The sequence below is a fragment of the Cetorhinus maximus genome, chromosome 3, assembly GCF_964194155.1.
Source record: "Cetorhinus maximus chromosome 3, sCetMax3.hap1.1, whole genome shotgun sequence".
Taxonomy (NCBI): domain Eukaryota; kingdom Metazoa; phylum Chordata; class Chondrichthyes; order Lamniformes; family Cetorhinidae; genus Cetorhinus; species Cetorhinus maximus.
This window is the reverse complement of record NC_135881.1, coordinates 92,631,253-92,657,507: the sequence shown is the minus strand read 5'-3', so window position 1 is coordinate 92,657,507 and position 26,255 is coordinate 92,631,253. Positions and strand designations below refer to the sequence as shown.

General features: G+C 41.1%; 1 protein-coding gene across 7 annotated transcripts in view; it reads left to right on the top strand.

Annotated features, from left to right (window-relative positions):
• Positions 1-26,255, top strand: part of tex10 (testis expressed 10) — a 166,329-nt gene that overhangs the window by 115,895 nt on the left and 24,179 nt on the right. For all 7 annotated transcript variants that reach the window (XR_013576180.1, XM_078538710.1, XM_078538711.1 and 4 more), the window contains one exon: positions 18,262-18,342. Coding sequence is in view for 6 of the 7 variants with exons in the window: in XM_078538710.1 (XP_078394836.1) it covers positions 18,262-18,342 (81 nt within the window). In the remaining variant the exon portion in view is untranslated. The remainder of the gene's footprint in view (positions 1-18,261; positions 18,343-26,255) is intronic.

The following is a 26,255-nucleotide window of genomic DNA, read 5'->3' as shown; positions in this document are numbered from 1 at the left end:
TACAAATTGTAATGCAACTAGGATACCAATTTATCAGCTCTTTCCTGTTCCTCTGTATATGCAAAAGTATTAAATATTTACTTTTATGTCACATTGGCAATGTTGTGAGTGGCTTTTACACACCCTTGGCAAGCCTCTCAAGTCTACTACCCTAATAACAACATTGGGGCACCTCTTGCCAAAGTCACAACGGTGACGCACTATCCCTGCTCCTCAGTCCCTTTGTAACATTTGATACTGTCAGCTTCACCATCCTTCATCAGCTCTGCTCTGTTGTCTAGTACCTTGTGGTTGGCCCCTGTGATTCCAGTTCTACTCTCTGAACCTAGCAAATGCATTTCCAGTGATGGCTTATGAGCATACGAACATATAAGTTAGGAGCAGGAGTAGGCCACTTGGCCTCTCGAGCCTGCTCCGCCATTCAATAAAACCATGGCTAATCTGATTTTAACCTCAGCTCCACGTTCCTGCCTACTCCCAATAACCTTTCACTCCCATGCTTATCAAGAATCTACCTACCCCTGCCTTAAAAATATTCAAAGACTCTGTTTCCACCATCTTTTGAGGAAAAGAGTTCCAAAGACTCACGACCTTCTGAGAGAAAAAAATTTCTCCTCAGCTCATTCTCCTTATTTTTAAACAGTGACCCCTCGTTCTAGATTCTCCCACAGGGGGAAACATCCTTTCCACATCCACCCTGTCAAGACCCTCAGGATCTTACCCCTGTCAGCATCCCTCAGGATCTTATATTTCAATCAAGGCTTCTCTTCACGCTGTTGCGTTGTTTCCTACAGATGTTCATGAAGGTCTTTTGCACCCTCTAATTCCTCATTTTGAAGCTGTCTCTCTTATGCCTGCTTTCAATCCCTCAACCACCACCATGCTATCAAATTGCCTGATTGAAATAATTGATAGGTCACAATTTGCTTCAACTGAATATCAAGAAGACCAAGGGCATTGCTATTGACCCCCATTGGACACAGTCAATTCCCCAGCCGTTTGCTCATGCTAGACCATGCTATACTAAACGTTGGTGCTAGATTTGAGCTTTGACCCTCACGCCCTGTTCATCAGCAACACCGCTATTTAAAGAAGGAGGGAGGAAAAAAAACAGTATTACAGACCGGTTAACCAATAGTAGGGAAAATGCTAGAGTCTATTATAAAGGATGTGATAACAGGACACTTAGAAAGTATCAAAGGGATTAGATAAAGTCAGCATGGATTTATGAAAGGGAAGTCATGCTTGACAAGCCTACTGGAGTTCTTTGAGGATGTAATTATCAGAATGGATAAGGGAGAATCAGTGCATTTTATGTATTTGGATTTTCAAAGCTTTTGATGAAGTCCCACATAAGAGTTAGTGTGTAAAATTAAAGCACATGGGATTGAGGGTAATATATTGACATGGATTGAGAATTGGTTAGCGGACAGGAAACAGAGAGTAGGAAAAAAATGGGCCTTTTTCGGAATGGCAGGCGGTGACTAGTGGGGTACCGCAGGGATCTGTGCTTGGGCCCCAGCTATTCACAATATATATCAATGATTTGGATGAGGGAACCAAATGTAATATTTCCAAGTTTGCTGACGACATGAAACTTGGTGGGAATGTGAGCAATGAGAAAGGTGTTGAGAGGTTTCAGGGTGATTTAGACAGGTTGAGTGATTGGGCAAATTCATGGCAGATGCAGTGTGATGCGGAATAAGTGTGAAGTTATCCACTTTGGTAGGAAAAATAGAATGGCAGAGTATTATTTAAATGGTGATAGATTGGGAAATATTGATGTACAAAGGGACCTGGGTGTCCTTGTACACCAATCACGCAAAACAAGCATGCAGGTGCAGCAAGCAGTTAAGAAGGCAAATGGTATGTTGACCTTCATTGCGAGAGGACTTGAGTCAGGGGCAAGGATGTCCTACTGTGTGCAGAGCCTTGGTGAGACCACGCCTGGAGTATTGTGTGCAATTTTGGTTTCCTTACCCAAGAAAGGATATATTTGCCATAGAGGGAGTGTAGCGAAGGTTCATCGAATTCCTGGGATGGCAGGATTGTCGTATAAGGAGAGATTGGGCCTACCAGGCATGTATTCACTGGAGTATAGAAGAAATGGGAGGAAATCTCATTGAAGCATATAAAATTCTGACAGGGATGGACAGACTGGATGCAGGGATGATATTTCCTCTGGCTGGGGGGGGGGTTTGGAACAACGGGTCGCGGTCTCAGGATAGGGGGTAGACCATTTAGGACTGAGACGAGGAGAAATTTCTTCACTGAGAGGATGGTGAACCTATGGAATTCTCCACCACAAGGTTGTTGAGGCCAATTCACTGAATATATTTAATAAGGAAATAGATTTCTGGACTCTAAAGGCGTCAAGGGGCATAGGGAGAGAGCGGGAGTATGGCGTTGAGATAGAGGATCAGTCAGCCATGATCATATTGAATGACAGAGCAGGCTCAAAGGGTTGAATTGCCTACTCCTCCTCCTATTTTCTATGTTTCTATGTGTCTTCCATCTGTGCAACATATGCCTCTGAACCTACATCATCCTCTCCTCTGAAAGCTTTACCAATGTTTGGATAAATTTGGGATACCAGATGAGATAAATTCATGTTAGAGAAATACATATTTCTGATTGGCCATGTTGCTACTTGGTAATCCTTTGTCAGAGCTGATAGGTACCATGTAAAACTCCCTATGTTGTGCTCCAATAATATATCAAACTGCAATTTGAAAAATGTGCCTCCTTTTACACTGAACTGAATTATTTCCACGCAATCCACCTTTTGATTGAGATTAGCAAATTGGGCAGTTTGGTTTGACAGACTATCTCCCACTAAGAACTGGCATGACTCTGTCCAAGCTCTCTTCACATTCAGATACATGCAGCCAGCAGAATGAGAAGATTTAAATTGTATCGGACAGGGTTGCATTCAAATGTACCTTCAGAAATAAAAGACTGAATTTTTGTAAATATTATGGCATGAAGGTACATGTTTGTATCCTGTAGGTGATTGGATTATGGATATTTGTTTCCCTTGCAAACTGTCTCCAAAAGTTCTGAATTTGAAGTACTTATTAATTTAAACCCTGTGATCTAAGCCAAGCCCTTATGATGAAGATCTCTTGTTATTAGCAACTAAAGTGTTTGTTAATATTGTCCTGTCAAATCCATTTACTTCATTCAGTGTAAGCAGGATCTAACTGAATATATTTTGTAGTAAGACAGAGAGCCCCATGGGCTGAAACACTGGCTTTGGAAGCTAAGTTTCCCCAGCTGCTTCATCACCTGGAAATTTCTAGCTTTCTATAATTTCACTGAGCATGTTATTCTGGATAAAGTCAAAGCCTCTGTTTAACAACAGGTTTGCATCAGCCAGTTTTTAGATTAGGGGTTCCAGTTATGTACTTACAGAATGACACTATTTTAAAAATTGCATTTTGGTCCATGTGACCAGTGTATTTTAATTGATTTCCCCCATTAACCTTTTAATCCCCCCATTACATTTGCTAGTTGCATGAATTTGAATTAGGTTTTAAGTTGTCAATAACAGACAATAAAAATGTCTATTAGCTATTAATGAAAGCTGCAGAAATATTAACATGCTTGGATTTCTAAATTCTGCGCACAAGTACTAATTGTAATGACATTTTTTTTGAGATTGTTTATAAATTGATTCAATGCATTTATGGCTAAATTCTCAATTTTTTTCAATATGTAACTTTGTGCCAAATCAGAATCTAATCATACTACTCTGCAAAGCTGGACATGACTATTGACTCTGTTATTGGCATATGTTTATTGCTAATTGCACTACAAAATATTTTTTATCCACAAAAAACTTCATGCATGTTTGTTTTTATCTTTGTATCTTTATAGGAAATATATAAATTATTTGACCAACATGACTGCAAGAAAAAGTAAAATAACATTTTAATTGAAATTTTTAGTATGAAAATTTTAAAATATAAAAGGCCCAAGGACACAAAACAATGATAAAAAATCATTTTACCTGAACCAAGGAAGCTCAGTTGTTGAGTGACATATTGATATTGAGCATGCTAATTGCAATCTAAATTTATTCAATCCATCACATCACCATCACTGTATAACCTTGTGTTGCAATATTGTTTGAAGCGACAGTCTCTGAAATTCTAAATAATTCAAGTAGCAATAGATTTTTAAAATGTTTTTAAGAAAAATAAATTGTAGTTTGTTTTCCTCATTTTTACCTTTTTTGTGAATTTCTGGAACATATGTGTGTATAGTGCAAGACAGCAAACATTTCCCTGGCCAATTTTGTCTCTGGCAATTGCATTGAAAAGTCAAGTCTCCGCTTACCCTTTTCACCAGTTAAGCAATTCTCTCTGTTTGCTCCCCATGATAGCGCAACCAAGTATCCCAAGTGCTGAGGAAAAACTGAGGAAGTTAGGTTTTCTCCCTGTTTTTATTTTTCCAAAAATAACCCCACTAACTATAAACATCACATTAAAGATTTGCTGAAAAGCTACTGAGCAGTAAGTGCTAGAATTTAAAGAATGCTGTCCTACCAATATAAATACCTGGATGATGATGGGAGATTCGGCACTGTGCACATGCTGAGACTGCACAGCCTGCATTCTGCTCTAAGCATTGCTTTGGACAAGAATATCAAATTTGTAAGACCAAAATTTATTGCGAGAGACTGAAGTCTTCAAGTAAAAACTTGAATGAAGGCTTTAAAATGCATAAAACATATATTTAATCATTTTATAAGCTATGCATTTTCATTTGTAATTTTGTTTAATTCCTTATTTTGGACATTAGAAATTTAAGAATTTGTTTGAAAGAACATGACTAAAAAATTTCAGAAAGCATTCTGGGGAATTTATGGGAACCCAGTGGCTTGATCTTAATTTCAATTTGCACAATATATTTTAATTATAAAATAGCAACAATTATGCTTCACAGCGTGACACCTTTAGCATTGAATACAGCCTTGGTTCAAACATGGACAGAAGAGCTGAACTCCAGGGGTGAAATGAGAGTGACTGCCCTTGACATCAAGGCAGCATTTGACTGAGTATGGCATCAAGGAGCCCTAGCAAAAGTCAGTGGGAATTGGTGGGGAAACTCTACACTGGTTTGAGTCATACCTAGCACAAAGGAAGATGGTTGTTGTTGTTGGAGGACATCATCTCAGGTCCAGGACATCACTATAGGAGTTCCTCAGGGTCGTGTCCTAAGCCCAGCCATCTTCAGCTACTTCATCAATGATCTTCCATCATGAGGTCAGAATTGGGGATGTTTGCTGATGATTGTATAATGTGCAGTACCATTTGCGACTCCTCAGATACTGAAGCAGTCCATGTCCAAATGCAGCAAGACCTGGACAATACCCAGGCTTGGCTGACAAGTGCCAAGTTTCATTCGTGCCAGGCAATGACCATCTCCAACAACAGGGAATCTAACCATCGCCCTTTGACATTCAATGGCATTACCATTGCTGAATCCCCCACTATCAACATCCTCAGAGTTACCATTGACCAGAAACTGAACTGGACTAGCCATATGAATACTGTGGCTACAAGAGTAGGGCAGAGGTTAGGAATCCTGTGGCAAATAACTCAATTCACCTTCTGACTTCCCAATCCTACCCACCATATAGCAGGCAGTGGTCAGGAATACTCTCCACTTGCCTAGATGAGTGCAGCTCCAATAACACTCAAGAAGCTTGACACCATCCAGGACAAAGCAGCCTGCTTGATAGGCACTGCAACCATAAACATTCACTCCCTCCACCACCGACGCACAGTGGCAGCAGCGTGTACTATCTACAAGATGCACTGCAGAAACTCACCATGGCTCCTTAGACAGCACCTTCCAAACCACGACCGCTACCATCTCGAAGGACAAGGGCAGCAGACACATGGGAACACCACCACCTGGAAATTCCCCTCTAAGACACTCACCTCCCTGACTTGGAAATATATCTTCTTTCCTTCACTGCTGGGTCAAAATCTTCGAACTCCCTCTCTAACAGCACTAAGGGTGTACCTACACCACATGGACTGTAGTGGTTCAAGAAGGCAGCTCACTACCACCTTCTCAAGGGCAATTTGGAATGAGCAATAAATGTTGGCCTAGCCAGCGACGCCCAATCCCATGAATGAATAAAAAAAAAACTTATTGCAGTGCCAAGTGCTTGAGTGACACTTAATGCAGATACTTAGAACAGGTTTTCAAGGAAAAAGGTGCTCCCCACTCACCAAATTTAATATACATGTTTTTTATATTTCATGGGATGTGAGTGTCCCTGGCATGGCCAGCATTTGTTGCCCATTCCCAGTTGCCCTTGAGAAGCTAGTGGTGAGACGTCATCTTAAACTGCTGCAGTCCATCTTGTGTAGGTGCACCCACAGTGCTGTTAGGAAGGGAGCTCCAAGTTTTTGACCCAGTGTCAATAATAGATATGTTTCCAAATCAGGATGGTGTGTGGCTTGGAGGGTACTTGAAGTTGGTGGTGTTCCCATACATCTCCTGCCCTTGGTTTTCTTGCTGGCAGAGTTTGCGGGTTTGTAAGGAGCTGTCTGTGGGGGCTTGGCAGCTTGTGGTTGGTACACACTGCTGTCACTGTACCAGTGGTGGAATGAATAAATGTTTTAAGAAGGTGGATGTGGTGCTGATCAAGCAGGCTGCTTTGCCCTGGATGGTGTCAAGCTTCTATAGTGTTGTTAGTTTTGCGCTCATTGAGACAAGTGAAGAGTATTCTATCACATCCTGACTTGTGCCTTAGATGTAGATGATGGACAGGCTTTGGGGAAGTCAGGAGGCGCTCTGATCTGTCCTTGTAGCCACAGTGTTTATGTGGCTGGTCCAATTAAGTTTATGGTTAATAGTAACCCTCAGGATGTTGATTGGTGGGGGATCCAGCGATGATACTGCTGTTGAATGTCAAGGGGAGATTGTTAGATATTCTCTTGTTGGAGATAGTCATTGCCAGGCACTTGTGTGGCACAAATGTTACTTGCTACTTACTAGCCCAAGCCTGAATGTGTCAGGTGTTGCTGCATGTGGACATGGACTACTTCAGTATCTGAGGAGTACACTTGAACCATCAGTGAACATCCCCACCTCTGACCTTAATGATGGAGGGAAGGACATTGATGAATCAGCTGAAGATGGTTGAGCCTTGCATCTATTTGATCTCATTGTTTGTTTAAGATTTCATTGGCATATGAATAAAGATGGGACAACTTTGTCATTTCATCCATGAGCAAGTCAACTGAGAGGTGATGTGGAGATCTGAGATGGTGAACATTATGGAAAAAGTGTATCTGAAAATTTTAGATTTGATGTTGGCACAGAGTGACCAAGACTTGGAATAGAGGTGCAAGCCTGGGAATCTTTGAAGAAACATATTCATTGATGGCAGGACTGTAGGATCTTTCTGGATGTGCAAGCTTAGCTGGGCAGAATGGTTTTAATCTTGTATAAAGCAATTTTTTAAATGCATGTCCTTGGTTGCAATGCATATATGAACATTAATTATATGCAAGTATATAGGTTTCCAAAATAAATTTTAGATATTATAAGTCATGTATTTTATCCAGGCTGTATGAAATTTGTATTTAGCATTGATGTAACTTATAGATGTACTATCACCGTCAGCTATTTAGAAATCATAACACTTTTTTTGTAGTATGCCATGCAAGATGCTACTATGATTCCTAAGCAGTTAATCACTACCTCATCTAGTTACTATGCTCGAGCCAGTAGCACAATTTTCTGCTCGTCTTTTTTTATGTTATGCATCATTGTATGCATTATATCCTCACGTTTCTTATTTTAAGGTAGCCTTTTTGAAAATTTCCAACTCATTTTTGGTGCAAGTCACCAAAGCTAAGCTCTGTATTTTAAGTAATTTCATAGCTATTTAGGAAATAGGTAATTTAAATGGCTTAAAACAAAACTACAAATGCTAACAGTCTAAATTTATTTTTGAAAAAAATGTTGGAAACACATAGCATGCCTGTCTGCATCCATGAAGCAAAGTTTTAACTGATATCCCATGTTTGTAATCCTTGTTCAGGAACCAATAAAGTTAAACCTCTCTTTTCTGTTTACAAATGCTGACAGATCCCCCTTGACTTTTCAGCATTTTAGTTTTTTTATCAATGATATTAAAGATAATGATAGTGTTAGTTTCCACATGTATGCTGATGACACCCAGCTCTACCCCATCACCATCTCTCTTGACTCCTCCACTGCCTCTGCATTATCAGATTGCTTATCTAACATCCAGCACTAGATGAGCAGAAATTTCCTCCAGTTAAATATTGGCAAGACTGAAGCCATTGTCTTCAGCCCCTGCCATAAATTCCAGTCCTTTGCTACTGATTCCACATGTCGTCTGGCAATTGCCTGAAGCAGAACCACTGTTTGCAGTGTGGGTGTCATATTTGACCCTGAGGTGAGCTTTCAATCACATATCCATGTTGTCATTACGGCTAGTCATTTAGTAGTATAGAATGAGTATTGCTGAAAAAAGAGACACGTCTTGCACTCATCAGGATAATTCGCAAGAACACCAATATAAGGGGAAAACAACAATTTATACTGTATGTGGAGGGAGTGCTGATTGGTTGGCAAGTGAACTCTGATTGGTAGAGGTGTTGCCATGGAGACTGCACCAGTGATGGTGGCTGACCATTAACTGCCAAACTCAGAACACAGTGTCCAGCATAAGATGTGATTCTGTGACTGGACAACATTTGCTAAATAATTCTCAATATGTTAAGAATTACGCTGACAACCAATTTAAGATTATAAGTTGGGCTCGTGGTGTGGCGCATTTGCATGTACCGAAGCTACATATATTAATACACAGGCGTTACGTTTTAATACTGGTACTGCTGATAACTTCTCAAAGACTAATCAATACTCACGTAGGGGTGAAGGTGGTTGAACATTGTGCTTTCGTTTACTTTATTTCAGCAACTGAACAATAAACAAATGGATTCTGCAATCCCATAATGCACTGGCTTGCAAAGTACAGCAAGCTAAACAAGACATACAGTACATAACATATTTTTCCCCGCTTTTGGAGATGTCAGTTCAACAAAACATTTTCTGAACTGGCTAAAGAGGGTAGACAGCCTCTATTCCCGGCTGAACCCTGGGGATTATCCTGCCCCCCCCAAAAAAACACATGGGTTCGCCTTAACTATTAACTCAGATGCTCAGGAGCTCTTCTCTCCCAGTTTGGGTTATGGCGGACTTCTGGTGCTTTTACAGAGTAATGTTCATTGGAGACTGGTGACAACTTAGGACTTGTAGCAGAACCTGAAGTTGTGTCTAATGCTGGTGAAGGTGAGACGACTTCAATTTAGCTGAGCTAGACTGAGGAGGTGAGACTGGAGTCGGCATTCCTTGACTTGGAGATGGCTCTTCCATAAGAGATGTGTCCTTAGATAGTGCTTGACTTGGCAATAGTTGGTCAATATGTCTCCACCAAGTGAGATCATTCGCAGTTTGGAATGTGTACGAAATCGGTCCTGTCTGAGCAATCACTGTAGCAGGAACCCATTTAGCTCCAGTAGCATAATTACGAGCTAGAACTTCTTGTCCAGAAAAGAAAATTTTTGGCTTTGATCTTTGTGCTCTTTCTCTTCACTTGGCCATGCTGTTGATCTTGCACAACTTGTTGTGTTGGTTTTAGCAGATCAAATCAAGTACGCAGTTGCCGTCCCATTATTAGGAATGCTGGAGATGCTTTTGTGGTAGCATGTGGTGTGTTTCGGTATGTCAACAGAAATGTGTCCAGACGCTTTTGAGTGGAGGAATGTCCTTGTGCCGAGCATAAAGCATGTTTCATGGTTTGAACAAATCTCTCTGCTAATCCATTGGTGGATGGGTGGTATGGGCTGAGGTGATGTGATGAATTCCGTTACTTCTCAAAAAATTCTCAAATTCTTGTGAGACAAACTGAGGTCCGTTATCTGTCACAAGTTGTTCTGGTAACCCGTAGTGACTGAACATTTCCCTTAGCCTCTGAATTGCACTCTCAGCAATAGTAGAGGACATCACTGAAACGTATGGCCATTTGGAATGAGCATCCTCAACCACCATGAACATAAATGGACCAGCAAAATCGACATGGATGCACTGCCATGGGTTTTCCAGCCAATCCCATGGATGGAGGGCTGCCAATTGAGGCATGTTTCTCTCAACCTGACATGAAGAACAAGATCTTGCTTTGGTTTCAATGTCTTGGTGCAGACCAGGCCAGGCCACCAAAAGTAGCTTCTTGTAATCTCTTTCATGCGAACTGCTCACAGTGTCCAGAATGCAGTTGGTCCAACACCGGCTTCCTCAATATTGATGGAATAATAACTCTCATGCCCCAAAGCAAACATCCTGAAGTGACTGATAACTCCATCCTTCTGGGAACCTAAGGATGAAGGCCAGGTGAGACTCGGGACGAGTTGCCATGCATCACAAGGTCTATGACTTTGGACAATGTTGGGTCCACTCAAGTGGCTGCCTTGATTTGGACTGAAGTGATGGGTGTGTTTTCCACTTGTCAAAAAACCTCTAGGCCTTGGTGGGCTCATTACTACTGAATTCATTTCGAAATGAAGTACAAATTGCAAAACAATTGTGGCAGCTGTTTGAAGTTTCCCTCTGGGATTTGAGCAGTTCAACATTTACCATCTGCTGTGAAACAGCGGCCCCAATTCCCTAAGGCCATACATCACATACAAGTTGTAGAGGTAAGGAGGGGTCAAAGTGCGTCAGTTCTTTGGGATCTGCCAGCGCTGCTTTAACCTTCTTGAATGCAGCATCACAGGTTTCTGTCCATTTCCAGGCTTTGTTCTGACAATGAAGCTCATGCAGGGGCTTCAGCAGGATTGCCAGCTGTGGAATAAATCTCCCGTAATAATTCAGCAGCCCTAAGAACAAGCAAAGCTGGCTGATATTCGGAAGAGCTGGAGCTTCCGCAATAGCCTTGACCTTGGAGGGTGCTTTGTGAAACCCAGCAGCATCAATGACATGCCCCAAATATTTCAGAGGGCTGAAAAAACTCGCATTTGTCTTTGCGAACCCATAGGCCACACCCCTCTAGCCTTTGTAGGGCTGCATTCAAGTTCTTGAGATGATCCTCATCGGTCTTGCCCGTTACCAAGATGTCGTCAAGGTAGCACTGAACTCTAGGCCAGCCACTCAGGATCTGGTCCATGGCCCTTTGAAACAGGGTTGGAGCTGATGTTATTTCACAAAAAGCAAACAACATTATCAATACAGTCCCTTGTGTGTTGTGATGGTAAGATATTCTTGTGACTTCTCATCAATGTGCATTTTTAAGTAGGCTTGGTATAGATCTATTTTGATGAACTTCTGCCCAGCAGCCAGGCCAGCAAAAAGGTCCTCAATATGGGGAAGTGGATATTGTTCAGCACGCAACACGGGGTTAACAGTAACCTTGAAATCTCCACAGATGCGCATGGAGCCATCTTTCTTGAACACTGGAACAATGGGTGTTGCCCAATCGCTATGGGAGACAGGTACCAAGACTCCTGTCTTGACCAGACGCTCTGAGTCAGCTTCAACTTTTGGTCGTATGGCATAAGGCACGGTTCTGGCCTTCAGAAATTTTGGCTGAGAGTCAACTTTTGATATTCTATTTTATGGTAACTCCCTTCATGCTTCCCAAATCTCCTTTGAAAACAACAGCATGTTTTTTTCATAACAGCTGTCAGACCAGTTTCTTTTGCAATGCTGTGTACTCCTGCCCAGTTTAACCAGATCTTCTCAAGCCAACTAAAGCTGGTAGTTGCCTTTTACCACAAATAGTGGTAGCTTAGCAGTCTGTCCATTTAGTTCCACTTTAACTTCCATTTTGCCCATGATAGGTACAGGTTCCCCTGTATATGTTTTCAGAATGATTTTTGCAGGCGTCAAGGGATTATGTTTAAGCTTTTCTTTATACACAGCATTTTGGACCAGGGAAACTGCTGCCCCTGTATCCAGTTCCATACGTATTGGTTGGCCCTTCAGCAGTGTTACTCAGTTGCCTTGTGAGCCACCTGCCACTGACGAGATATGGAGGAGCACATTTTCTTCAGACTAGGTGTCACTCTGGCCCACTCGTTCCTGCTGTATGACATGTAAATCTTTCTTCTTGTGACGCAGATTTATTTTCCTCTGATTTGCTTTTCTGATTCCCTGCTACTGTTTTGTTTTTACAAGCACACTCAATGTGTCCCTTTTTGCCACACTGACGGCATTGAAGGTCCCTGCACCAACATTCAGATGGATGGTGACCAGGCTTTCCACAACGGTAACATTCTTGGCTGCATGCTATTTTGTGTGCACGCTCAGTGTTATGTTATGCATTCGAGTTGATGCACTCAGCTGCTGTGCTTCTTTTGCAGCCAGCTCCATGGAAACGGCAATCTCTCTGACTTTCTGCAAAGTGAGGTTAGCCTCTGTCAGGAGGCGTTTCTGGATTGCTTCACTACGATGGCCACAGACCAACCTGTCAAGGAGGGTATCGTTCAGTACCTTCTTGAATTCACAATGTTCAGTGAGCTTTTTAAGTACTACAACATACTGTGCAATTGTTCCCCCCTCTTGGTTTCTTTTGTGAAACCTAAATCTTTCTGCTATGACAAGTGGCTAGGGGGAACAATGCACCTCCAGGACTTTTACAATGTCCTCATATGATTTTGTGCTAGATTTGTTAGGTTGCACCAAGCTTCTTCTTTAAGCCAAAGGTTTTAGCTCCTATCATACTTAAAAGTTGCCACTTTTTTATCATTTTTAATTCCATTTGCAAGGACAAAAATTTGAAATGTTCAATGTAGGAGCTCCACTGTTCAGCAGTCTCATCAAATGTCCATAGGCCTGTTGAGTGTAGTCATTCCCTGCCTTAAATGTGTTGCTGCTTTAAGAGTTGTAACCCTTTTACTTCAGGCGTTCTCTGCAGCTGTCAGCAGCTTGTAGGTTTTGGCTCTGCGATTTTCCCATGCTTTTCGGGATCTTGGTGGACTCACCGGCAAACGTGGCTGCTTCACTTTTTCTGTAACCCTTTTTAAAGAAAACATTGTAGGAACTGTTCTCCTTTTTCTCCTCCAACTGTGCAGGCCCTGTCTGTTTTGAACTTGTTGTCAGCTTTTTATGCTCTTGAGTTTCCAGCTTTTCGGGATCACTGCGATTGTGGGCCTTATTTTTTAAAAAAACTTCTAAAGCATTTAGAACTGCAGCAACTCTTTTCTGGGCAAGCCTTTGTTTTTATTTGCCTTTTAACTTTGCAGGACTTTGCTGTTTTTGAACTTGCGCTTTGGGAGTATCGGCGGGTACGCTTTTTTTTACTAGAAATTGCGCGCTTTTTTTTACTAGAAATTTCTTTTTAGTCGTTCTTCACTTTAGGTTCTCTTTTCAAGTGGCATTACCACAAAGGCCCCTCGTTCTCATTGCCAATTTGTTACGTTTTAATAGTGGTACTGCCGATAACTTTTTAAAGATTAATCAATACTGATGTAGGTGCAAAGTTGGCTGAACATTGTGCTTTCGTTTATTTTACTTCAGTGACTGAACTAACAAAACAAAATGGATTCTGGATCACATAATGCACTGGCTTGCAAAGTACAGCAAGCTAAACAAGACATACAGTACATAACGGGGCCCTGTTCTTTGCAGGCAGAAAGAACATGTATATACATTGCGCTTGTTTCAGCCAAACAAAATAAGTGACAGCCATTCGCTGACTCATTCCTCAGGGCAATGCCTTGACCAATCAGGATCAAGATACCTGGTTTGCTTTCAAACAATGCTTGGCAGTTAACTGTCAGTCACCATAACTGGTGCATTCTCCATGGCAATGCCTCTACCAATCAGAGTCCACTTGCCAACCAATCAACACACGTACAGTATAAATTGTTGTTTTCCCCTTTATCTTGGTATTCTTGTGAAGTATACTGATTAGCATAAGATGAAAAGCTTCAACGTGTCTTTTTCAGCAATTTCCACCTCTGCACTATCACCTTTCTCCGCTACTACTTCAGCTCTTCTGCCACTGAAAACCTCATCCATGCCTTTGTTAACTCCAGACTTGACTATTCTTGGCTGGTCTCCCACATTCTATCCTTCATATACTTGGGGTCATCCAAACCTCTGCCCATATCCTACCTTACACCAAATGCTGTTCATCTATCACCTCTTTGCCCACTGACCTGCACTGGTTCCTGGTTAAACTGTGACTCCTTGTTAAACTGCAATCCTTGTCCTTGCTTTCACATTCTTCCATGGTCTGGCTCTTCCCTATCTCTAGTAATTTCCTGCATCCCTACAACCCTCTGAGATATTTGCACTCCTCTAATCCTGACCTTTTGAGCATCTGCAATGGTAATCGCTCCACCATTGGTGGCTGTGTCTTCAGCTGCCTAGGCCCTAAGCTTTGCAATTCCTTTCCTCAATGTTCCCCCTTTAAGAAAGTGCTGGAAAAACTCAGCAAGTCTGGCAGCATCTGTGGAAAGAGAAACAGTTAATGTTTTGAGTCCAGTATAATTTCTTCTGAACTGGAATGTTTTATAATGTGCTACATTTTCTTGGGCACTTTGTCAGGATTGAGGATGACTTGTTTCCAATCCATTTCGATGGGTTCTGAAATGTCTAATAAGCCCAATGTGCAATCTTCAGACTGCCATGTGTGGGGCAGGTAGTGCCTGTAGCTTTGGGTAGATGGCTTGTTTGGAGGCTTGTGTGTTTCCCCCGATGCCTTGAATTCAGTTCTGCATTTTCCCGATGAAGTCTCTCAATGTGTTCAGACACTTCCCGAATGAGTCTTCTCCATTTTAGTCAGTCACATACCAGGATCTCCCATGAGTTAGCAGGTATGTTTGACCTCTTCAGTGAAGCTTTAAGGACACCCCTAAAGCATTTCTGCTATCCTCCTGGAGTCTCCTGCCACGACTGAATTCCATGTAGAGCAGTTGCTTCGGGAGTCTGGTGTCAAGTATATGAATGACATCTCCCAGCAGAGCTGCTTTTGAGTCATTAATGCCTCAATGTTGGGCAAGTTGGCTTGGTAGAGGTCACTGCTTTGGACTGCCTTTCTTGCCACCGGATTTACGAAGGTACTACTGCTGGTACTTTTCCAGTGCTTTGAGATACCTGATGTAGCTTGTCCAAGTCTCTGAAACATATAGCAGCATAGGGATCACTGCTACCCAGTAAACCATGATCTTAGTCCTGACTTCATGAAAGCTTTTGACTCTCTCAACCACAAAGGCTTATCGAGTATTCTCTGCAAATTTGGTTGCCCTTAGAAATTCTGCCTACTCCATGATGAGCTGCATGCCGTGACCCTCATCAATGGAACCACCGCAAACTCTATGTCGTTAAAAATGGATCACACAGGGCTATGTTATTGTGCCCGACCCTGTTCTCCATTTTCCTCATTGCAATACTGCATCTCAACTCAGCAAATTACCCACAGATGACAGCAGATGGGAAACTGTTCAATCCAAAACCAAAATCATTCCAGTCTCCGTCATGGAGCTTTAGTATGCAGATGTGCTTGTGTATGTGCTCTCACTCAGACACTGACCTCCAGGTCATTGTTGATTCCTTCTCCGAAGCATATGAGGAAATGGACCTTACACTAAATACTGGGAAAAACTGAAGGTGGTCTTCCAGCCAGCTCTCACAACAAAACGTTGATTAAGATCAATGGTGAGATCTTGGAAAAAGTGGACCATTTTCTGTTCCTTGGGAGGCTTGTTCTCAATGAAGGCAGACTTGAATGACAAAATTCTTCATTGCCTCCAATGTGCCAGCTTAGCCTATGGCCAACTGAAGAAAAGAGTATTTGAGGACCAGGATCTTAAGCCTGAGACTAAGGTTATGGTTTTATTATGTTAAAGGCACTATATAAATACAAGTTTTTATTTGTTTTAAAATATATCTTGTATAAATAAACTGTACTAGGGATTTATTTCAAGAAGTGCATTAACACTACTGTTCAGAGATATTTTGTCTGTTTAAGTTGTATTATGAGCACTATTAAAATTTCTATGCAGCTTAACTCTGCAGCCTTTAGATAAAAGCAAAAAACTGCGGATGCTGGAAATCCAAAACAGAAACAAAAATACCTGGAAAAACTCAGCAGGTCTGGCAGCATCTGTGGAGAGGAGCACAGTTAACGTTTTGAGTCCGCATGACTCTTCAACAGAACTAAGGAAAAATAGAAAAGGGGTGAAATACAAGCTGGTTTAAGGGGGGGTGGGACAAGAAGAGCTGGATAGAGGGCCAGTGATAGGTGGAGATAACCAAAAGATGTCACAGACAAAAGGACAAAGAGGTGTTGAAGGTGGTGATATTATCTAAAGGAATGTGCTAATTAAGGGTAGAAAGCAAGATGAGCAAGGTACAGATAGCCCTAGTGGGGGTGGGGTGGGGTGAAGGAATCGAAAAAGGCTAAAAGGTAGAGATAAAACAATGGATGGAAATACATTTAAAAATAATGGAAATAGGTGGGAAAAGAAAAATCTATATAAATTATTGGAAAAAACAAAAAGGAGGGGGAGAATCGGAAAGGGGGTGGGGATGGAGGAGAGAGTTCATGATCTAAAATTGTTGAACTCAATATTCAGTCCAGAAGGCTTTTGTTTTTAACTTTGCAGCCTTATTGATATTCTCCTTCTGAATGATTTATGACTTCCTTTAATCAATTAGTTACTAAGGCACACATGTGCTGACCCTATCCAGTTCTATGTGGTGTTTGCTTAGACTGAGTTTTTTGAATGTAACTCTTGATTTAACCACCAGTGGATGCTCAAAATAAATGTTCAGTTATTTGTGTTAGAATTATATTTTTAACTTTGAAAGAAATTAAATTGTTGTTAGTTTGGAGGATTGTGATATTTCTAAAAGAAAGCAAAGTAAGCATTTGGTTTAATTTGAACAATTCAATTTATAAAATTGCAAAATCTGAGAAATCTTACGGGAAAGTAGTGGAGATTTGGGATGGCAGGTTAAGTCAGTTTTCCAGTTTTGAACTGCTCAATGTTGTCATATCTGAGAATTGGATTCACTTGAGACCTACCTCTTGGGTGCCATCAAATCAATGTGCAAACTTCTTAATTCTGAAGTAGCTCTGGTTTCAGTTGATTAAAATTATCCAAATTTTAGAAAAGTTTATACTTTTTTTGCTACTATGGATGAAAAGTACCTTTGTATTACATCTCTAGTTTTGTGCCTAGTTTTGGGTTTGGGGGATACAAATAATGGAGCGATCATGGAGCAGCCATCAGGTGAATTTATTTTATGGATAGAGATGGGGTTACATTTCCACACATTTCTGCAAGGCAAGTTCCTAATTTCAGTTGTGTCATGTGGAAAGGTTTTGAACAAATTAGCCATTAAGGAGACAGTACCACATCTGGTAACCAGATCACAAATAGCGCTGCCAGAAACTGGGAGAAGATCACCTGTGCTCAGCTGGGGATGTTGCATGTCCTGTGGAAGAAGAGGGAAAATATTATAAATGGTTAGTAATTGTTCAAACAAGAGATCTTACTGAACATAAACTTAAGAGATGCATTTGTCTAGATTCGTGCTCTTGTGAGTACTGTTTCATCTTGTGGAGAATATTTTTTGCTAAGATCTATAAAACACATGTCACTCTTCATTATTGCCTGATTCCCAGCCTCCTTTAGACTTCAAAGTCAAGCTAACAACTTCACTTCTTTTAAGATGGCAGTCTGATATTTTAACCTACTGCCCATGCCCTTCAAAGTATTTGATTTTTTTTCTACTTAGTGACTGGCTCAAATTAAATTTCAGTTAGCTTTGTTGTTGGCTATCGTAAAATGAATATGCTTTTATTTTCAGTTTAACAAAACCTGTTTGCCTGGTCCCATGAGCTGTTAAACTTCTGCTATAATGCCCTTTATTAGTAAGCAACGCAATCCGTTCACCTGATAGATCTTTGGGCACTTTTTCATATGAAGGGTCATTGGAGCGTTAGATGGTTGTTGGTTTTTTGCTCTATGTGTACACTTATGACTTCACATTCTAGTTACATTAGCATTTATGCTTGATCATCATATATATTTATTCTTTAAATTCCATTCAACTGAAGTTCAATCCTAAATGTCAGTTCCCCATCTACGTAAAATATGGATAATATTTTGGAAGATAGCTGCCATACTTAGTACGTTAGGGATTTTCTATGTCGTATTTTGCTATTAACTGCTTGAGTGTTTTATCTTTCAGGTGGTATGCCAATGTTTATCGGCCATACCTTCCAGAATCCAGTGCTGTGACATCTTACAAAGCGCCATCTGTAAACACCTGGTAAGCCCAGTAATTGGTTGAATTGTTGCTGATGGGTCACTGTTTTGGATGATTATACTTATGGCATGAGAGGGCACCATGGGCCTTGACTATATGCTGGACCAGACATTAAAGATATGAACAAGGATGGTACAGTATACTGAGATACCAATTCAGTGCAGCATTGTGTTATTACGCATATCTGACTGCCCCATTTCAAGTTCATAACTTCAGACTTATTGTTGGAGGAAAGCGGGAAGTTGAAGCTAGACACTTCCTAACAGAAGAGCTAAAAAATCAGAGGCTTGCCACAAACTTAGTGCATGGCCAAAAACCAGAATTGAAAACGAGATCAAAGAGGGATACTCAAAATAGAACAGTCCTTAAGCTTTGTGTGTTACTAATGTAAGCGTGGTCAGTGTCGTGTCCTGGACTAGTTTCTATTGCTGAGAGGGGTTGGTCAAGGAGCTTCTAAATTTTTTTTGGACTTCGATCTGTTATTTCACATCTCACAGGAGAATATATGGCAAATAGGTGGTAAGGAATCTCTTCGGTTAGAGCGAGGTTCTACTGCAACAGATGTAAGAGAGATTGAATCAAATCACAAGATTTCAATCTAGTTTTAATAAATATATGAAATAAACATGAACAAATGAAATCTTATCTATATCCTCAAGAGTAAAATAATAAAAGTACCTTTTTACTAAGATAAAAGCAAAATACTGCAGATGCTGGAAATCTGAAAGAAAAGCAGAGAATGCTGGAAAAACTCAGCAGGCCTGAAAGCATCTGTGGAGAAAGAAACGGAGTTATTGTTTTGAGCTCTGAAGAAGAGTCATATGGACTTGAAATATTAACTCTGTTTCCCTCCCCACAGATGCTGTCAGACCTGTTGAGTTTTTCCAGCATTTTCTGTTTTTACTACCTTTTTGTGAAAACCGTTTATAACACAGGAGTTCATCTGTTCCAACATTTACAATTGCAGTTCAATTACTTTGTTGCCATACATACCCCTTATTGTCCACGTGCTTCAAATATTTATTGACCTTTTTTCCCCTCTACGATGGTTTCTGCCTCAATTTCATCATTTACTCCTGCTCCTAATTCGTATGTCCGTATGTATGTTCGTAATTTCCTGTGTCAGGGCGTTCCATTCTTCAGACTAAAGAAATGTCTCCTTACGCCTCTCCTCACTATCTTTGTGCCAGGTTAAATTCATGACTCTGTTAACTGACTCCCCAACCAGAGTTTCCCTTTTGGCTCAATCAATACTATGTGCAATTTTTAAAAAATCTATTGAATTGCTTTTTAACATTCTTTGCTCCACTGGGAGTGGTCTCAATTTCTCAAATCTTTCTTCAACTGTAGTTTTCATTTCTGGCACCTTCCTACACTCCTTCACTGACCTCACTTACTCACTTAACATGTGTAAAAAGAAATAGATTGAGGCAGCAGCTTATTAAAAACCTTTTAAATTATGTGTTTATGCCTGCTTAAGAGAGAGCTTCTAGTCCAAGACGAGATACAGCTGATTCATATTTGTTACAAGTGATATAAAATCAGTGAAACTGCTTCGCAGGTTATTTTAAGTGATAAAGTTATCAGTATAATTTTCAGTATATTCTTTGTGTCACTTGGTGATTTTGAAATATAACTGTAAAGAAAAAGATTCCTTTTTTACTTGCATTTATTCTGAACCTTTTGGGAAAAAAAGTAATGGCCAAGTAAGTAATAAAGCAAATGCTTGTGTCTATTTTTAGATTGAGCAATAAACAAATGCCTATTGAGTTGCAAAAGCAGCCACATGCACTTTACCTCTGGAACCTTAAAGTTGACATTTTTAGCTTTGAACTGCAGTTAATGGTTACGTAATGACACTAGCATTGAAATATGGATTATAGGCAGCACCATTCGTTTACAGTGAAGGAATAAGTGAAATTCTGTTTCCCCGTTTGGAATCACCAATTTTTATTTTTACTATTTTTGGGGGAATTGAATTTCATGATTCTGTCCATTTTATTTTTCTGAACAAAACCTTTGCCTTCTAAGCTATACAAGTAAGTTGCTGTCCTCAAAAATCAGGCTCACTGGTTTTCAATAATTGAATAATTCATGTACCACTTTTATTTCATGATTCTTTTGAGGTTGATTTATACCAGTATTTTGGAGATTTTGTGCTTTTTTAACAATTTTGTTGTGAAATCAGTAACTTTGGTTATGAGAGAGATGTATATTTATGATGCAGGTTTCTTGTAGTAGTATAACAATTCATTGTGCAATGTTTGTGAAAGATTGAAGACAGAAATGGAGTAAAGTTGACTTGAGATAAAGGTTTATATCACATTTCATTTCTTATACAAGCATAGAATTTTAAAACATCAAACAAAGAGGGTCCTAAGCAGTGATTCACTAGAAGGCCATTCTCATCAGCTTTTGGGGAAGCACGTCAATGATTTAGATAGGCTGAAGGCAGACAACATTCAGAAAATAAAAGCAAAATGCTGCATTGTTGGAATGCTGAAATGAAAATAGAAAATGCTGGAAACGATCAACTGGTCATCGACTTGAAACATTAACATCAAGCATGTTCTAAGTGTGAACATTTTAGTTGCAAGTGACCAACTTCTACCAGAAACCAAGGAATATCATAAGATCATAAATAAGAGCAGGAGTAGGTCATTCGGCCCCTGGAGCCTGCTCTGCCAATCAATAAGATCATGGCTGATCTGATTGTGGCCATAACTCCACTTAGCTGCTTCTCCCCCATAACCCATGACTCCAATGTCAGTCAAAATTCTGTCTACCCTGAGTATATTCAATGACCCAGCCTCCATTGCTGTCTGTGGAAGAGAATTCCGAAGACTAAACCCCTCTGAGAGAAGAAATTCCTCCTCATCTCTGTCTTCGATATGAGGCCCCTTGTTTGTAAATTGTGCCCCCAAGGTCTAGATTTCCCCACAAGGGGAAAAATCCTCTCAGCATCTACCCCATCAAGCCCCCTCAGACTTTTTAAATATTTCAATAAGATCCCCTCTCATTCTTCAAAACTCTAGGGTGTATAGACCCAACATGCTCAATCTTTCCACATAAGACAACCCCATCATCCCAGGAACAAAAACAAAAAATGCAGGTCTGACAGCATCCGCAGAGAGAAAATCAGAGTTTCCGTATGACTCTTCTTCAGAGCTGAAGGGAAGTAAAAATGATGTGAAATATATGCTGTTTAAGGGAGGGTGGAACAGATGAAGCTGGATAGAAGGGCAGCAATAGATGGAGGCAAAGGAGAGATTGCGAAAGATGTCATAAACAAAAGGTCAAAGGGTTGTTAATAGTGGTGGCTCTGGCTAAAGGAGGTGCTAATGGTGACACTGAGTGGAAAGTAGAATGTGATAATGGCCAGACCCGGGTAAGCACTCTGGAAAGTGACAGATGGCCCTAGTGGGGGTGGGGTGGGGGGAGGGGACGGTAGTAGGAAAAGAGATCGAAAAGGCTAAGAGCTGGGGATAAAACAATGAATAAAATGGAAATAAAAATAATAATAATGAAAATAAGTTTGGGGGAGGGGGGGAATAAATAAATAAATAAGAAAAAAGGAGGGGAGAGGGGATCAGAAAGGGGTGAAGATGGAGGAGAGAGCTCATGGTCTGAAGTTGTTGAACTCAAAGTTAAGTCCGGAAGGCTGTAAAGTGCCTAATCGGAAGATGAGGGGCTGTTCCTCCAGTTTGCGTTGAGCTTCACTGGAACATTGCAGCAGGCCAAGGGCAGACATGTGGGCACGAGAGCAGGATGGTGTGTTGAAATGGCAAGCGACAGGAAGGTCTGGGTCATGCTTGCGGACAGACTGAAGGTATTCTGCAAAGTGGTCACCCAGTCTGTATTTGCTGTCTCCAATGTAGAGGAGACTGCATTGGGAGCAGCGAATGCAGTGGACCAAATTGAAGGAGGTGCAAGTGAAGCACTGCTTCACTTGAAAGAAGTGTTTGGGCCCTTGGGTGGTGAAGAGGGGGGGAAGTAAAGGGGCAGGTGTTGCACCTTCTGCGATTGCACGGGAAGGTACCATGGGAGGGGGATGAGGTGTTGGGGGTGATGGAGGAGTGGACCAGGGTGTCCCGGAGGGTCGTCCCAGGGGTCAGCCCAGTGAATCTTTCTAAACTGCTTCCCAATGGAAGTATATCCTTCCTCAAGTAAGGAGACCAAAATTGTACACAGTACTCTGGGTGTGGTCTCACCAACATCCTGTACAGTTGTATCAAGAGTTCCCTACTTTTATGTTCCATCCCCTTGCAATAAAGCCAATGCTCCATTTGCCTTCCTAATTATTTGCTGTACCTGCATGCTAACTTTTTTGTGATTCATGTACGAGGACACCCAGATCCCTCTTACTGCAGCATTCTGCAGTCTTTCTCCATTTAAATAATACTTTGCTTTTCTGTCCTTCCTGCCAAAGTGGGCAACTTTATATTTTCCCACATTATTTCCATCTGCCACATTTTTGCCAACTCACTTAACCTATCTATATTCTTTTGCAGTCTTTTCGTATCCTCCTCACAACTTGCTTTCCTTCAACATTCCAATCTCCCCTCAAATAAACCTCCCTCAATCCCCCAGCCCCACTATTTAATTTAAAGCCTTCTCTACAGCCCTAGTTAGATGACACCTGTAAGCTGGTCCCAGCACGGTTCAGGTGAAGGCCATCACAATGGTACAGCTCCCTCTTTTTCCCCAGTACTCGTGCCAGTGCCCCATGAATCAAACCCATTTCTCACACCAATCTTTGAACCACAAATTCAACTCTGATCTCATTTACCGTTTGCCAGTTTGCTTGTGGCCCAGGTAGTAATCCATGCATTATTTGTGATTCTGCATTTTAATATGGTCCCTAGCTGCTCATGCTCCCTCAGCAGAAGTTCTATCTTTGTCTTATGTATGCCCTTTCTACCCATGTGGATAATGACAACTGGATTCTTTCCCCTCCTGCCCCAAATTCCTCTTCAGTCTTGAGGAGATGTCCTTAACCTTGGCAGCTGGCAGGCATCGTAGGCTTCAGGACCCACGTTGTTGGCTGCAGAGAAAAGTATGTATCCTCCTAACTATACTGTTCATTACTACAACTACATTCCTTTTTGCTCCCCCGACTTGAATGGCCTCCTTCACCACGGTGCCATGGTCAGTTTGTTCGTCCTCTCTGGTGTCCCTTTTGTCGTGAAAACAAACTGCATGGACATCAAATCTTTTGGACATTGTAAGGGCTGAGACTCTTCCATTGCTACCTTCTGGATCCCATACCCGCCCGTCTTACAGTTGTACTCTCCTGTCCCTGACGATAGACCAAATCTGAAGCACCGACCCTAAGGGCTGTGACTGCCTCCTGGAACAAAGTGTCCAGGTAACTTTCCCCCTTCTTGATCATTGCAGTATCCAAAGTTCAGACTCCAGTTCATCAGTCCTGAGCCAAAACTCCTCGAGCTGCAGACACTAATTGCAGATGAGGTTGTTGTGGATCGCACAGGTATCTATCAGTACTCACGTGTTACAACTGCAACACATCACCTGCTCTGCCATCTGTCTTGTTTTTATTTAACTAATTGGGGAAAAAGTTTAGAATATCACAAAACGATTATCTGTAGTTATATTATGGAGTTTAACTAGTTGTGCTATAATTTTAATGTACTACTTATTATCACCCCAATACCAGTTTAAACTACTGCCCCAGTTCAGAGGAGGAAAAATCTTAAAACTCACTAATCACTTACCTGCATATCTACTTAATGTCTCTAAGCTTCAGCTCTCGGGTCTCTCTGCCTCCAGCTCCCTCTCTTGGACCACTCCTTTTTTGTAAACGCTACGCTGAATTCCCTAACTTAGCAAATCCCTGGATTTAATCAATCAGTCTCCAGCTGCCACCTTCATGCAACATGCCATTTCAATTTTTAATGCAAGTAGTGTAGCTGCCCTCAGTTACTGATAATCTTTTGTTCATTCAACCAAGTTGCATATGGTGGCAAATGAAAAAGAAGAAAGCATTGAACCAATTACCTGGAAGATATGATCTTGGACTGGAAGCGTTGCACCTTGATTGCAGGATAAAAACAGCTTGCACATAGGTCCACCAAAAAACTTCTAAAGTTGTAATGAAATTCTTGTCCATATTTTAGCGATTGACAAAGTTGTGAGTTCTGTTTAGCTATTTTCAACCATCCATTAAAACTCCCACTGGTGGTAGATGGTCGTGGAGCAGTAGCCATTGCTTGTCTTTGAGAACAATGGAGCTTTGCCTTCCCCAGCTTCACAATAATGTGAACAGACAGTGAAAGCATTACCTCTGATTGCATTGCTGTGAAATGGAACCAGTTATGGATAATCGTATAATAATTTTTCAGAGCAGTGTTTGTATTCACTCCAGGAAAGGAAGCAACTAAGATTCACTGGCACAATGCAAGTTAGGAGAGTGCAAACCCCACGTGGAATTTCAGCTAATTCAAGAAGTGGCTGATTTGAACCAAATACTAGGAGCCTTAAATAGCGGGGGGGGTAGCTTTAGCACTTTTTTCACTAGTGGGGCAGGAATCACCAAATTTGAATTGTAATCAGTCTAAGTGCCGCAATCAAGGCTTGCACGATCTTTTTGGGAGTGCATTGGTACCAAACCATATGCCATTTATTTTCATTAGACAGGATAAGATCATGTAGTACAATGAAAAACAAATTTGGTAGTAGTGGAGTAGCTTCACACTCCTGATTCCTCAAAGCTTGTCCATCATCTAAAAGGCACAAGTCAGGAATGTGATGGAATGCTCTCCGCTAGCCTGGATAAGTGCAGTTCCAACAACATTCAAGAAACTCGACAGCATCCAAGACAAAGCAGCCTGATTGCTCAGCATCCCAACCATCACCTCAAATATTCACTCCTTCCACAACCAGCGCACAATGGCAGCTGTGTCTAAAGGCTTCAAGGGGTATGGGGAGAGAGCGGGAGTATGGTGTTGAAATAGAGGATCGGCCATGATCATATTGAATGGCGAAGTAGGCTCAAAGAGCCGAATGACCTACTCCTATTTTCTATGTTTGTGTGTGTGCAAGGTACAAGATGCACTGCAGAAACTCGTCAAGGCTTCTTTGACAGCATCTTCCAAACCAATGACCTTGACCACCTAGAAGGACAATCACACCACTACCTCAAGTTCCTTTCCAAGTCGCAAACCATTCTGGCTTGGAACTTGTATCACTGTTCCTTCACTTTGACTGGGTCAAAATCCTGGAACTTCCTCCCTATAGCACTGTGGGTGTACGTAGACTGCATGGACTGCAGAGATTTATAAAGGAGGCTGACCATCACCTTCTCAAGGCCAATTAGGGTTAGACAATAAATGCTGGTCTTCTCAGTTACACTCGCAACTCAAAAACAAATAATAATAAAAGAAATTATGACCCTTTGGTCCATTTGATCGCATCTTTCCTGAATACAAACTCTCTTGTCATTCCATCGCAGAATCTCTGTTCTTAATCAAGCGCTCAGGAACTCCCTTCAGGTCATTTCTAATATTGATTCTGGACCCATTTGATCATTTATATTCAAAATATTCACCAAGTGTGTATGTGTGTCTTTTTATGTCTTTTAACAGTGCGTAAACTCCATTTTTCCAAGCACTTCCCAAAGGAAACCCTGAAGAATATATAGTAAATTGTTGCTCAAACATGTTTTCTTCAAACGACACAGAATTCTAAAATAGGGTATTCTACTGGAAATCAAAGGCTTTTCTCTTTCCTCCTTGAATAAATCTGTTAGCTAAGCTATGCAGCGGCACTGATGCCTAATGCTAAAGAGCTGTCAGTCAATCTGTATCAGCTAGAGGAATGTAGATGGAAAGGGTATTTATTTTCCTTCTCCCGGATTTCTGATTAGATTGCTGGCAAATGTTGGTATTTGAACAAAA